This window comes from Tachysurus vachellii, chromosome 18 (genome assembly GCF_030014155.1).
Source record: "Tachysurus vachellii isolate PV-2020 chromosome 18, HZAU_Pvac_v1, whole genome shotgun sequence".
Lineage (NCBI taxonomy): Eukaryota > Metazoa > Chordata > Actinopteri > Siluriformes > Bagridae > Tachysurus > Tachysurus vachellii.
The window spans coordinates 16676974-16690289 of NC_083477.1; the positions used below are offsets into that span (position 1 = coordinate 16676974).

At 44.1% G+C, this 13316-nt stretch overlaps 1 protein-coding gene across 1 annotated transcript; it reads right to left on the bottom strand.

The window, feature by feature from the left end:
• Positions 1 to 10333: 10333 nt before the first annotated feature.
• Positions 10334 to 11402, bottom strand: cdk5r1a (cyclin dependent kinase 5, regulatory subunit 1a (p35)). The gene has a single exon (XM_060892503.1). The coding sequence runs from the start codon at positions 11362 to 11364 to the stop codon at positions 10516 to 10518; it is 849 nt and encodes a 282-aa protein (XP_060748486.1). The 5' UTR covers positions 11365 to 11402; the 3' UTR covers positions 10334 to 10515.
• Between the last annotated feature and the right edge of the window lie 1914 nt (positions 11403 to 13316).

Sequence of the window (13316 nt, forward strand, 5' to 3'; positions counted from 1 at the left end):
GAGGGTGGTGATTGTGTTCATGTTTCCTGTGTTGCTCTGAATCAATGGACAGTTAAAAAAATGCCTGCCAAATTTCATTAACTCTCTCTCTCTCTCTCTCTCTCTCTCTCTCTCTCTCTCTTTTTCTCTCTCTCTCTCTTTCTCTCACATACTGCCTCATGTGGCCCATGGAGAATGAGCAACATCCAGGACAGTTAATGACAGGGTCATTTTAGTCTAAAAATAACTTTGCTAGTTACAAAGCTTTATAGAAAATAGAATCAAGTCTTTATTAGAGTCTAAAAGTTAGACTAAAAGTCTAAATCTAAAACTTTTTTATATGTAGAGGAAGGGGCGGGGCTACCATGTGCTGGCATTGGATGAGAAATAATCTTCAAGATGGCACATGACACTCCAGTGAACAAGACATCATAGAAATATTTTGTAACAGCTTATACAAATATAAAATTTGCCGTTTCAATTGAGACAAAGATGAAGGATTATCAGTCTCCATCTTGTTCTGTCCTGCATCTTTCTCTGTCTCACCAACCACACATATATTTTCCCTTTACCACATCCATAACCTTCCTCCTTGGCCTTCCTCTTCTTCACCTCCATAGTACATAGTGTATAGTCATTTGGGCCACAGCTAGAGTGTCTATGACTCACAAAACCATTTCAATTCACAATGTATAAGATCATTTCTCTATAAGATCTTTACATATCTTTGTAATATACGTTGCAAAGATTGGGTGACTAGGAAAAGGCAATTATAGAGTGGATAATGTTCAAATTCTAAAGATTCTGAAGATGTATTTGTCTGGAAGTTGTACAGAACAAAGTCTCTGAACAAGCTGCTAGACTTTATGTTGACTATGAGATTCCCATCATACAAGTACTAGATAGTAGCATGTACGTGTGTATGTGTGTAGTGAACAGATTTTATTCTGTTTCATTTTAATTCAGAGCAAGAACTTTGATTGTTTATCGCACGGCCAGATTCATGCTTGTCAAGTGATGTGAATGATGGAATTGTCCTCTGAAAAGGACACGAGAGACGCTATGAGGAGTGACAAGACGCTGCCTGAAATATGAACATGACAGCTGTATTATTTAAGTACCACCCCTCAGTAAACATCAATTCTCTCTCTCTCTCTCTGTCTCTCTCTCTCTCTCTCTCTCTCTCTCTTTCTTCCTCTTTCTCTCTCTCTATCTATCTCTCTATCTCACACACGTCACTCTGCCATATTTACAGTATTTTTGTCTTGTGTGACTTTGATCTTTGTAACCATTTATCTCCCAGACGATTTTGCTGTGCAGTAATTACCCCTATCACACACACACACACACACACACACACACACACACACACACACACACACACACACACACACACGCACACACGCACGCACACACACACACACACACACACACAGAAATATTTCAGATCAGTGAGATCAGTCTGATTATCCCTCTTGTTTCTGCAGATGTGTGATAAACAGACACTAAACAGACACACACACACACACACACACACACACACACACACACACACACACACACACACACACAGTTGGTGTTCAGGCCTTTTTTCATCTCAGAAGAAAATGAGCTTAGAAATTGCCTTTGTTTGCGAATGTGATGTAGCATCTGACTTTTTTACACCTACGTTGTACACATAAACATCAAGGAGACACACAGAGCCAGGCTTTCTGTTTTTATTCAAACCAATATGAAAGGCAAATCAAAGGGTTAGGTAAAAGGTTTATCAGTGAAATGAGGCAGGCAGATGGTCAGGTGATCAGCAAATAGACATAAAGTAGATAAGTCCAGGTTATAAAGGGAGCCTCATGATTGAGTTCAATTAGCATTCAGGTGATGTTGTGTCTGGAGAGAAGCTTGAGTGAAGGTCATGTGACAAGGTCGCGTGCTGAGGATTATTGACGATTGAGTGGAACATTTGGAAGAAACCAAAGCATGAGGGAGGTTTTAATTATTAGTTTCTCAAATACTACATACTGTACACCACTACCATAGATTAGTTTTTACTGGTTATGTAGCAAATGTTTAGTGTGTTGTGAAGCCACACCACATGTTGTGTAGAATTGTGATGTCATAACAAGCTTTATCCAAATACTCAAATAATATTTGACTTTACTGATATTTTTATAAAAACATATTTTTGCCACAAAGGAAAAAGTGATTAACGTGTGCTCACACAAGTACACCAGGTCTGTGTTAGTAGGTCAAAAACACACAGTAAGTGTGTCATGTTGGGGGTCCAAAGCACCTACACTACATAAGGCAACACTGAATTTGGCATCCAACATGCACCGGGAACAAGTCTGACTTACTGCCGGCAATGCGAACCAAACTCCTGCTCCGGTCATATAGGGACCGAACAGCCCTTAGCAGAGGGCCCCGGACCCCATACTCCCAGAGCACCCCCCACAGATCACCACGAGGGACACAGTCGAATGCCTTCTCCAGATCCACAAAGCACATGTGGACTGGTTGGGCAAACTCCCATGAACCCTCCAGCAACCTGGTGAGGGTATAGAGATGGTCCAGTGTTCCACGACCGGGACGAAACCCGCATTGTTCCTCCTGAATCCGAGGTTCGACTATCGGCCGAATTCTCTTCTCCAGTACCCTGGCATAGACTTTTCCGGGGAGGCTGAGGAGTGTGATCCCCCTGTAGTTGGAACACACCCTCCGGTCCCCCTTCTTAAACAGAGGGACCACCACCCCAGTCTGCCAGTCCAGAGGCACTGTCCCCAGCCGCCACGCGATGTTGCAGAGGCGTGTCAACCAAGACAGCCCCACAACATCCAGAGACTTGAGGTACTCAGGGCGGATCTCATCCACCCCCGGTGCCTTGCCACTGAGGAGCTTCTCAACCACCTCAGTGACCTCAGCTTGGGGGATCGATGAGTCCTCAACTGAGCCCTCTGCCTCTGCTTCCTCAGTGGAAGACATGTCGGTGGGGTTGAGGAGATCCTCGAAGTACTCCTTCCACCGTCCGAGGATGTCCCCAGTCGAAGTCAGCAGATTCCCACTCTCACTGTAAACAGTGTGAGCAGGGCACTGCTTCCCCTTCCTGAGGCGCCGGACGGTTTGCCAGAATTTCTTCGAGGCCAACCTATAGTCCTTCTCCATGGCCTCACCGAACTCTTCCCAGACCCGAGTTTTTGCTTCTGCAACCACCCGGGCTGAAGCTCGCTTGGCCCTCCGGTACCTATCAGCTGCCTCCGGAGTCCCCCGAGCCAACCAGGCTCGATAGGACTCCTTCTTCAGCTTGACGGCATCCCTTACTTCCGGTGTCCACCACCGGGTTCGGGGATTGCCACCACGACAGGCACCAGAGACCTTGCGGCCACAGCTCCGCGCGGCCGCGTCGACAATGGAGGTGGAGAACATGGTCCACTCAGACTCAACGTCTCCAACCTCCCTCGGGATCTGGTTGAAGCTCTGCCGGAGGTGGGAGTTGAAGATCTCTCTGACCGGAGACTCTGCAAAACGTTCCCAGCGGACCCTCACAGTACGTTTGGGTCTGCCAAGTCTGTCCAATTTCCTCCCCGGCCATCGGATCCAACTCACCACCAGGTGGTGATCAGTTGACAGCTCCGCCCCTCTCTTTACCCGAGTGTCCAAGACATACGGCCGGAGGTCAGATGAAACAACCACAAAGTCGATCATCGACCTCCGACCTAGGGTGTCCTGATGCCATGTGTACTGATGGACACCCTTATGCTTGAACATGGTGTTCATTATGGACAAACTGTGACTAGCACAGAAGTCCAATAACAGAACGCCACTCGGGTTCAGGTCGGGGGGGCCGTTCCTCCCAATCACGCCCCTCCAGGTATCACTGTCGCTGCCCACGTGAGCGTTGAAGTCCCCCAGTAGAACGACGGAGTCCCCGGTCGGAGCACTTTCCAGCACCCCTCCCAGAGACTCCAAGAAGGTCGGGTACTCTACACTGCCATTTGGCCCGTAAGCACAAATAACAGTGAGAGACCTCTCCCCGACCCGAAGGCGTAGGGAAACGACCCTCTCGTTCACCGGGGTGAACTCCAACACATGGCCGCTGAGCTGGGGGGCTATGAGCAAGCCCACACCAGCCCGCCGCCTCTCACCGCGGGCAACTCCAGAGTAGTAGAGAGCCCAGCCTCTCTCAAGGAGTTGGGTTCCAGAGCCCAAGCCGTGCGTGGAGGTGAGCCCAACTATATCTAGTCGGTATCTCTCGACCTCCCGCACCAGCTCAGGCTCCTTCCCCCCCAGCGAGGTGACATTCCATGTCCCTAGAGCCAGATTCCGTGTCCGGGGATTGGGTCGCCGAGGCTCCCGCCTTCGACTGCCACCCAATCCACATTGCACCAGCCCCTTACGGTTTCTCCTGCAGGTGGTGGGCCCACTGGAGATCGGCCCCACGTCGCTCTTTCGGGCTGTGCCCGGCCGGGCCCCATGGGGTAAGACCCAGCCACCAGGCGCTCGCATGCGAGCCCCAACCCCGGGCCTGGCTCCAGGGTGGGGCCCCGGTTGCGCCATACCGGGCGACGTCACGGACCTTGTTTTATTATTCTTCATAAAGGGCTCTTGAATAAAGGGCTCGGTGCATGTTGGACTCCGGCAGGGCTGCCCATTGTCACCGGTCCTGTTCATTATTTATATGGACAGGATTTCTAGGCGCAGTCAGGGGCCGGAGGGAGTCTGGTTTGGGGACCACGGGATTTCGTCTCTGCTTTTTGCAGATGATGTTGTCCTGTTGGCTTCTTCAAATCAGGACCTTCAGCGTGCACTGGGACGGTTTGCAGCCGAGTGTGAAGCGGCAGGGATGAGAATCAGCACCTCCAAGTCCGAGGCCATGGTTCTCAGCCGGAAAAGGGTGGCTTGTCCCCTTCGGGTTGGTGGAAAGCTCCTGCCTCAAGTGGAGGAGTTTAAGTATCTTGGGGTCTTGTTCACGAGTGAGGGAAGGATGGAGCGGGAGATCGACAGGCGGATCGGTGTATCTTCTGCAGTGATGCGGTCGATATACCGGTCTGTTGTGGTGAAGAAAGAGCTGAGCCGCAAGGCGAAGCTCTCTATTTACCAGTCGATCTACGTTCCTACCCTTACCTATGGTCATGAGCTTTGGGTCATGACCGAAAGGACAAGATCCCGGATACAGGCGGCCGAAATGAGTTTCCTCCGCAGGGTGGCTGGGCGCTCCCTTAGAGATAGGGTGAGGAGCTCGGTCACTCGGGAGGAGCTCAGAGTAGAGCCGCTGCTCCTCCACATCGAGAGGAGTCAGCTGAGGTGGCTCGGGCATCTGTTCCGGATGCCTCCTGGACGCCTCCCTGGGGAGGTGTTCCGGGCATGTCCAACCGGGAGGAGGCCCCAGGGAAGACCTAGGACACGCTGGAGGGACTATGTCTCTCGGCTGGCCTGGGAACGCCTCGGTATTCCCCCGGAGGAGCTGGAGGAAGTGTCTGGGGAGAGGGAAGTCTGGGTGTCCCTGCTCAGACTGCTGCCCCCGCGACCCGGCCCCGGATAAGCGGTAGAAGATGGATGGATGAATTTGGCATGTGAAGGTGTAAGATTTTCAAAAAACAGTAAAAACCAAAACAAGATAATAATAACTTCAGGTGTATCCTGTCTCAACTGTTAGTTACCTGCCAAAATGCCACTGCTCAGTCCTTGAACAAGTTTCTTAACCATTCCCACTATGTACAAGCATAATCAGTACTTTAAAGTGGCACATTTAAGCTAATCAGTGAGAGGAAATCCAGCGTGTTGTGATTATGCTAATGATATAAGATACGATAATCACAATCAGTCTTACTGTAATCTAAGTAACTGGAAAACAATAAGCTGTTTCTACATACATTCTTATTCAAAGATAATAATGGTGTTGTTAGATTTATTTATAGATATTTTTTCTTACATAGACTACACTTTTCATGAAGGGCGTTACAAGTGTCTCTGACAGTCTTCTGTGGCAGGAAATCTAATCATCGGTATCACTAGCATAAGATTAGCATTAGATTAGATCATGCATAAACCAAACCACTGTGAGAAGAAAAAAAAAAGAAAAAAAAAAATACACAGCTGTGTTTCACTGCATTCACACACATACATGCACATATTTTTTGTAGACCTGCAATATTAATACATGTACAGTATAAATGAACTATGATTCAATTGTGTGTGTGTGTATGTGTGTGTGTGTGTGTGTATGTGTGTGTGTGTGTGTATGTGTGTGTGTGTGTGTGTGTATGTGTGTGTGTGTGTGTAGAGGAAGCAGAAAACTGAGATCTGAATCTGAAAGATATTTCATTCTGTCTGAACTAAATAATCAAACCCTTAACCTTCTAAATAAAGTGGTGAACGTTTTGCAAGAAGCAACTTTCGCATCTATTGTCTTCACAATTTGATAACCAAATTCTGACATAGTCTCTGTCGCTAACAGCCGGCTGACACAGAGTGAAAGCAAAGACAACAATAAAGGACTCTAGTCACCCAAACCACAGCCTGTTCTCACTACTGCACTCAGACAAACAATACCGCAGCATGATCTCCGACACAGAACCTTTTATTGAACATTTCACTTCCTGTAAGCGATTAGGGCCCTGATTAGAACCGCGATCCAGACACTCACTCACAAACCCATCTACCTTACATGTATTTGCTCTTTGTGATGTTTGCACAGCTTGGCAACTCACAATGAAGAGTTTCAAAGCTAACTCTGTGGACTTGACAAATAAAGACTTGCTCAGCTGAGTTTGTCTCGGTCTTATAGAATTTTTCAATCTGACAGGTTCTCTGATTAATACATCTGGCTGGAATGGCTTTCAAAATAGGTTTGTCAAAGTTTCTAGGAAGTGTTGTTTTTTTTTTTTTTTAAATAACTGAATCTTGTTTAAACATGATTTTTAATTTTTCTGATTTATTTACCCAGAATACCATCTTATTTGATTCATAGTGATTCATCTAGCCAGGGTTAGTCATTTTATTAATTAATTAATTTATACCATAGTGGTTCTTGATAATAATGTAAAAAATCCTAGAATAAAGGGTTTAGCCTCAACCTGTTCCAGCATAACAATATCCCTGTGCACAAAGCGAGATCCATAAAGACATGGCTTGCCCATGATGGTGTGGAACATTGGACTGTGGACTGCACAGAGCCTTTGGGATCTTTGAGATGAACTGGAATGCAGTCTGTGTGTCAGACCTCTTCTCCTGATGGCACAGCCTGAATTCACTAATGCTCTTGTGGCTGAATGGGCAAATCCCCATAGCCACATTCCAAAATCCTGATTGGAAGCTGTTACAGTAGCAAGGAAAGGAAGGGGGATGAGCCATATGAACACAATGCCCTTGGATTACGATGTTCATCAAGAATGGCGAAATGTCCGTAATACTTATTGCCATGTAGTGTAGCTAAATAAATATGGCCATGAACTCCTCCTGGAAAGTAATTCTTTTCAAGCTGATTTTTCTTTATTCCTGTCTCTGTTTACATTTGCTTCATTTTAATGTTGTCTGTTACCTAAAATGACCTCTGACTTATATTGTGCACCTGTATAAAGAGTCTTGTGTACAGACTACAGACAAAATCCAGTGTTTTAATGCAGAAGAAAGAATGGCAAGGGATTGCTTGACCATCATGTAAGCATTGTTGTATGAATATGGTTTTGTGTGTTTGTGTTTGTGTTTGTGTTTGTTTGTGTAGGGAATGAAGGGGTCCAGACTGAGGACGTGACAAACAAGCAAAGACATCCCTGCTCCCAGGGAAGAGAGTACATGTCTCACACACACAAACAGAAGAGAGAGAGGGAGAGAGAGAGAGAGAGAGAGAGAGAGAGAGAGAGAGAGAGAGAGAGAGAGAGAGACTAAAATAAAATGTGAGATATGGGTGCATGTAATTCAAAGAGACAACAGTAAGCAGTTGCAGAGACAGTGCGTCCACTCACTAACATCCCTAATGGATTCTAATGTCCCCACAGTAATGATGTCACAGCCATTCTGTGTGTGTGTGTGTGTGTGTGTGTGTGTGTGTGTGTACATGTGTTTCTGTATGCCATCAGAAAGTCCATTAAAAGGGGACATGTTGAATAAAAGCTTAGTGTTCAGACCAACATTTGTCTATAAATAAAAATGATGGCTTAAATGATTCTAGCAGCCAACTGATGATGCCATAAAGAGCAACGACTGATCAATTAGTTAAACACAGATTCCATGGAAAGACACACATCAACACTTACCGTTATTACTCATTTTATTCATACTCTTTATTTGGGTTTTTATTTTTTCTTTCTCATGGTTTCAAACTGCTAAAGTGCATTGTGGGAATTCATCACAATAGTGGCAGTGGTTAGAGTGGTTAAAGCTCTGGGTTGTTGATCGGAAGAGCTCTGTTCACACTACAGCACCACCAAGCTGCCACCATTGTGCCCCTAAGCTTAACCCTCTTCACTCCGGTGGAGCTGTATAATGGCTGATCCTCCTCTCTGACCCCAACTACCAAAATTGGAATAGGCGATGAAAGACTTTCGCTGTGCTATAATAAATACAGTATGTGACAGTAATAAAGGCTTCGTCTTTTTCATCATCATCATCACCATCACCATCATCTGCTTTTTCTTCTTCTTCTTCTTCTTCTTCTTCTTCTTCTTCTTCTTCTTCTTCTTCTTCTATATCCATCACTCTGCTAGTGTAATGCGTACAGCAGTGATGAGAATTTAAAATAATAATTCACCAGAATGTATCTGGCTCCACCTAATGGACGCCAGGGGCATAGCACCTTCTGAATTAATTCTTCAATACACCAGAAATGTCATGTCTGGTAGTAGTAGCCCTGTACGAGGAGATTGAAATGATGGCATGACACCATTACACCACCATCACCAGCCTGAATACTTGACACAAGGCAGGATGGGTCAATGGTCATGAAGTTGATGCCAAAATCTCCTACCAACTGCCTATTACAGCTGAAATCAAGGTGAAATCTGTTTACTTAACCAGGTGACATTGAACCAGTCTTCAGCTGTTCAGTTTCAGTCGTACACTATATTATACGGTTATAGGTAAACAGTGGTTATTTGAGTTACTGTACCTGTCCTTGGGCCACCATGAAACCAGTCTGGCTGTTTTCCTGTAGCACAACTGCTGTTTTTGTTCAATTCTGTATAAACTCTAGACACTATTTTGAGTAAGAAAAACACAGAACATCAGTTTAAATAGTGGACCAACAATACAAATGATCTGAGTCTCTGAAATCAAATTTCTCCCTACTTTGATGTTTGATGTAAACATTAACTAACTTAAGACTTGCATGACTTTATGTGATGTGGTACAGGTACTATACCACACTGACCAGAGATTCTGATGCAACGTCTGGAGCACAGGATGTTGTGCGTGATTTTAAGGTCAAATCGTTGTGCTCCTGGAAAATGTGTCAATTAATCGAGGATCATAAAAACTAGTTCTATATGTAACTAGCATTTTATTATCCTCTGCCTATTGCACACAACTGAATGAAGCCAGCATTTTAACACCAAAATATGATGAGGTTGAGTGCATGATGGTGCACATGTATGGAAGAGCTGAAAGTGTGTTTTTCTGTCTTTTTTGAATTCGCCTACACCTACTGTATTGTTCATGACCAGCTTTTCTCTGCTGAGTTAACTCTGTGTGTTTGTTTGCTGTGTTTATTCACTGTTGATTCGTTGTGTTGGTTCACTGTGTTTATTCACTGTCCTGTTCACTGCTTCATCACCTTTTGCTTTCTGCTTTGCAATATCCTTTAACCCTAATCTGACCTGAGGTCCATATATATATCATCTGTGATCATACCAATATGGTGATTATTTTATTAACGGATTATTTTATCACATGTAGTGTGACTGTGTTTCCCGTACATGCAGCCTACAAAGTTAACATCCTACATTAATGGAACATAATTAAAATGGTGTCATTTTGAAGAGCTCAATATATTTATGACGAGGTCAACAATTTGTGGATATATGTGTGTGTTGGATATTGTGACATGTCAAGGTTTGGGGTGAGTTAATGATTCAGATTCACACACACACACAACTGTGCAAAATAATGACAGTTTAATGACACTTGAATTAAACCATCCAAATGAACCAAACACTTATCACACGAATGGTATAAAAATATAAAACTATCATTTACGCAATAAAATACTCTTAGCAGTTTCTTCTGGACTGAGCTCGATCATAACAGGTTTATAACCAATGCTAAGAATCCATTTTTAACAAAAGGACTTAAAAAGTGTTGTAAATGTAATGTTTGTGAAATAAAACACAGTTGAAACACAACCATAATAATACTTTACTAAGTATTTCTGTGTGTCGAGAAGTTTGAGGAAACTTTTTAGAGAAACTACTTTATAAATGCATCTGGTATTAATCAGTGCTGGCAACTTCAGAGATGTTCCACTGTCTACACACACACACCCACACACACACACACACACATGCAGCATGGTGTTTATTGATCAAGAAGTACTCTCTCCCCTTCCCCTCACTGACACTCACTCTTAAGGTCAGAAAAGACCTGTGTGAAGTAGCGTGGGTCTGCATTTAGCTTTAGCATGTTAGCACTGGTGCAGTTGATGATCTGCAGGCACCTATCCCAGAATGCTTCTTTGTCCTGCTGCAACAGGAAGGGCTTGAGTGGGTATGAGATCTCGCTGCCCATGTAAGAGTAGCTCAGGTATAAACAGGTGAGCAGTTCAAGGCGCAGCTCATAATCACTCCCCACCTCGGCTGAGATCACTGAACGGCACAGCATGTAGAGGAAGACTACACTTGGAGGCGAGATAAAGGTTTGCTCCTGCCAGCCCTGCAGCAAAAGGGCACGGTCAACGGCACGGAGCCATAGGGCCGGGTCGCCTGATGATAGATACTTTAGTCGGTAACACCGACGGCACAGGAACTCACCCAGACAGTACAGAAGCTCACTGGTTGATGCCTGTACCAAGATTCGCTTTGGTGATTTGGAACCTTCCGACCCATCCTGATCCTGTTCCTCGATGGCAGCAATGTCACTAGTGGTTTTGGAATTTGGAACATTTAGCTCTCCCTCTTGTGTGAACGCTGATAGGTTAGCATAAGACTGAGACTTCTTGAGGTTTAAATTGCCATAAAGGCTGACACTAACTCTAACAGCACTCTCTTCCTGACTCCCTTCTCCTTCTCCTCCTGCAGGGAGCTTCTTCGACCCTTTCCGTCTCGCAGAAGCGGCGACGATTCGTTTCCACGGTAACACGCCAATAACTGAGGACCGCTTGGTGTTCTTGCTGTTCTGTGCTGCCTCATCACACAGCGTTGCCTTATGGTAGCCTGGCGATACTGACAGCGTAGTTCCCATGATACTCAGTGCTCATACAGTGGTGCAGGGGATTAAGCTTTTCCCTCAGGTCGAGTCACAATGTGACTGCTGAACTCAGTCTGCACCTTAACACACAAACAAAGGTTGATCCCACTAAGCGTTAACATTCCAAGAGATATCATGCAAAATAAAAAATAAATCCCGATACGACGATTACTGCGTAACATGACTAAAAATATATTGTTGTTTCAGAAAATCTCATTTTTTGTTCCATACAAAGCAAAAATATACTTTTCAAATTCATCTGTATTAATGTGGACATAGCCTTAGACAGCATCTCACTAACAATCCCATTAGTAACATCAAATTAGGCTCATGATGACATAACAAAAATAAACAAAAACACATTCATAACTCATAACGTAACACAAAACACACATTTATAAACGCGAACGCGTGAGTTCATGAACACTAGCATAACTGTATGAATCCCCTCGAAACTAGAAACACTTCTGTATACCGCGTCGACTATTAACATATTTGTACACTATATACTTGTACATTCATTATTTGTCTACTTACTAATAATAATTGTTCTGTAAAACTAAAGAAAACCGAGTTAGCTCTCAAACTGTTGCTGCTGCAGCAGCCAGTTAGCATTAGCCTTGACAAGCTACATTTGCATTAGCTCGTTTGCTAACAGCATGTTGGACAGGTATGCTGGATCGTTATTATATGGATAAATGGGATATTAGTTAAACTGATTTATTCTTTGCATTATTTTTTTATTATTTTATAATATTTATATTATTATACAAACAGTAAGCTGCATTATGGCTATTCTGCAGCAGCTGTATCATTTCTCGCTTCTCTAATCTTTGGCAGTGTAACACAAGAACATTAACCCTAGAAAATATAAAACACCAATTCTGTAAATAATAATAATCATAATAATAATTTTTAAAAAAAAATTTAGGCACATAACGGTTTAACTTCTGACCTACAAACGCAAGTGCACTGAGTCGAGCATGATCTCGTGATTCTCCTCATAAATAATTAATAACTTCAATATTAAGGTTTAATCCTGCAGGACACATTGTGCATTATGTTGAGCCAAATAACAACACGGTACTAAAACGACGAACTCACCATCCAGGGGGATTTCCGTGTGCTGTCGGTGATCTTCAGTTTAAAGCTCGTGCATGTTCCCGGTGTGTTAAAGCCTCATCTAACTGCAGCCTCGGATCAACGACCTGAAACCAGCAAAGCCGTTAATGTGTGTGTGTGTGTGTGTGTGTGTGTGTGTGTGTGTGTGTGTGCGTGTGTGTCCACCGATTGCATTCTACATTAAAGCCCTGCATGCACGTGCGTCTATTTCTACGATGTAATAATGTTATTTACATCAGCACGCGCAGGATGCACAGTCCGTTCTGATGTCGGTCCCCGGTGTTTGTGAAAGCATTAATAAATCCTGCGCTTCGTTATAAGCCATCTACATAATGACGACGGCAATGATTATGATGGTGGTGACAATCGTTATGATGCTGATGCTGGGGATGATAACGAATGGATTAACACACAAAATATTGAAGGAACGCGCTAATAAATAGAGTACTAGCGAGGATAAGGTATGTGTCTGGGGGGGTGGGGGGGGGGCAAGATGCAGGGGATTGAGAAGAGAAAGAAAATGAGGTGATGGAGGCATTGTGAAAAGGCGAGAGGACTAGTTGAAGGGAAATAAAGTCAGGTGGTTTTATGTTTATGTCCAATATCATCCTATTGTAGCAGTATGTTTTAATCCTTTAAAGGTTTACATTCAAATGTAATGCTGTGTGCCAAACGCGAAGCGCTGGAAACCTATTGTTTTTGTTAGGATTTTTATTATTATTATTATTATTATTATTATTCCGCCATAGAAACGATCGTGCAGCCCAAACCGTAAGGCCTAGAGAGCTCAAACTTGGTCAGATGGTAGTACTGGTCACAGTTAC

Excerpts from the sequence above, each read along its gene's own strand:
- cdk5r1a (XM_060892503.1), bottom strand. The coding sequence starts at position 11,364 with ATGGGAACTACGCTGTCAGTATCGCCAGGCTACCATAAGGCAACGCTG.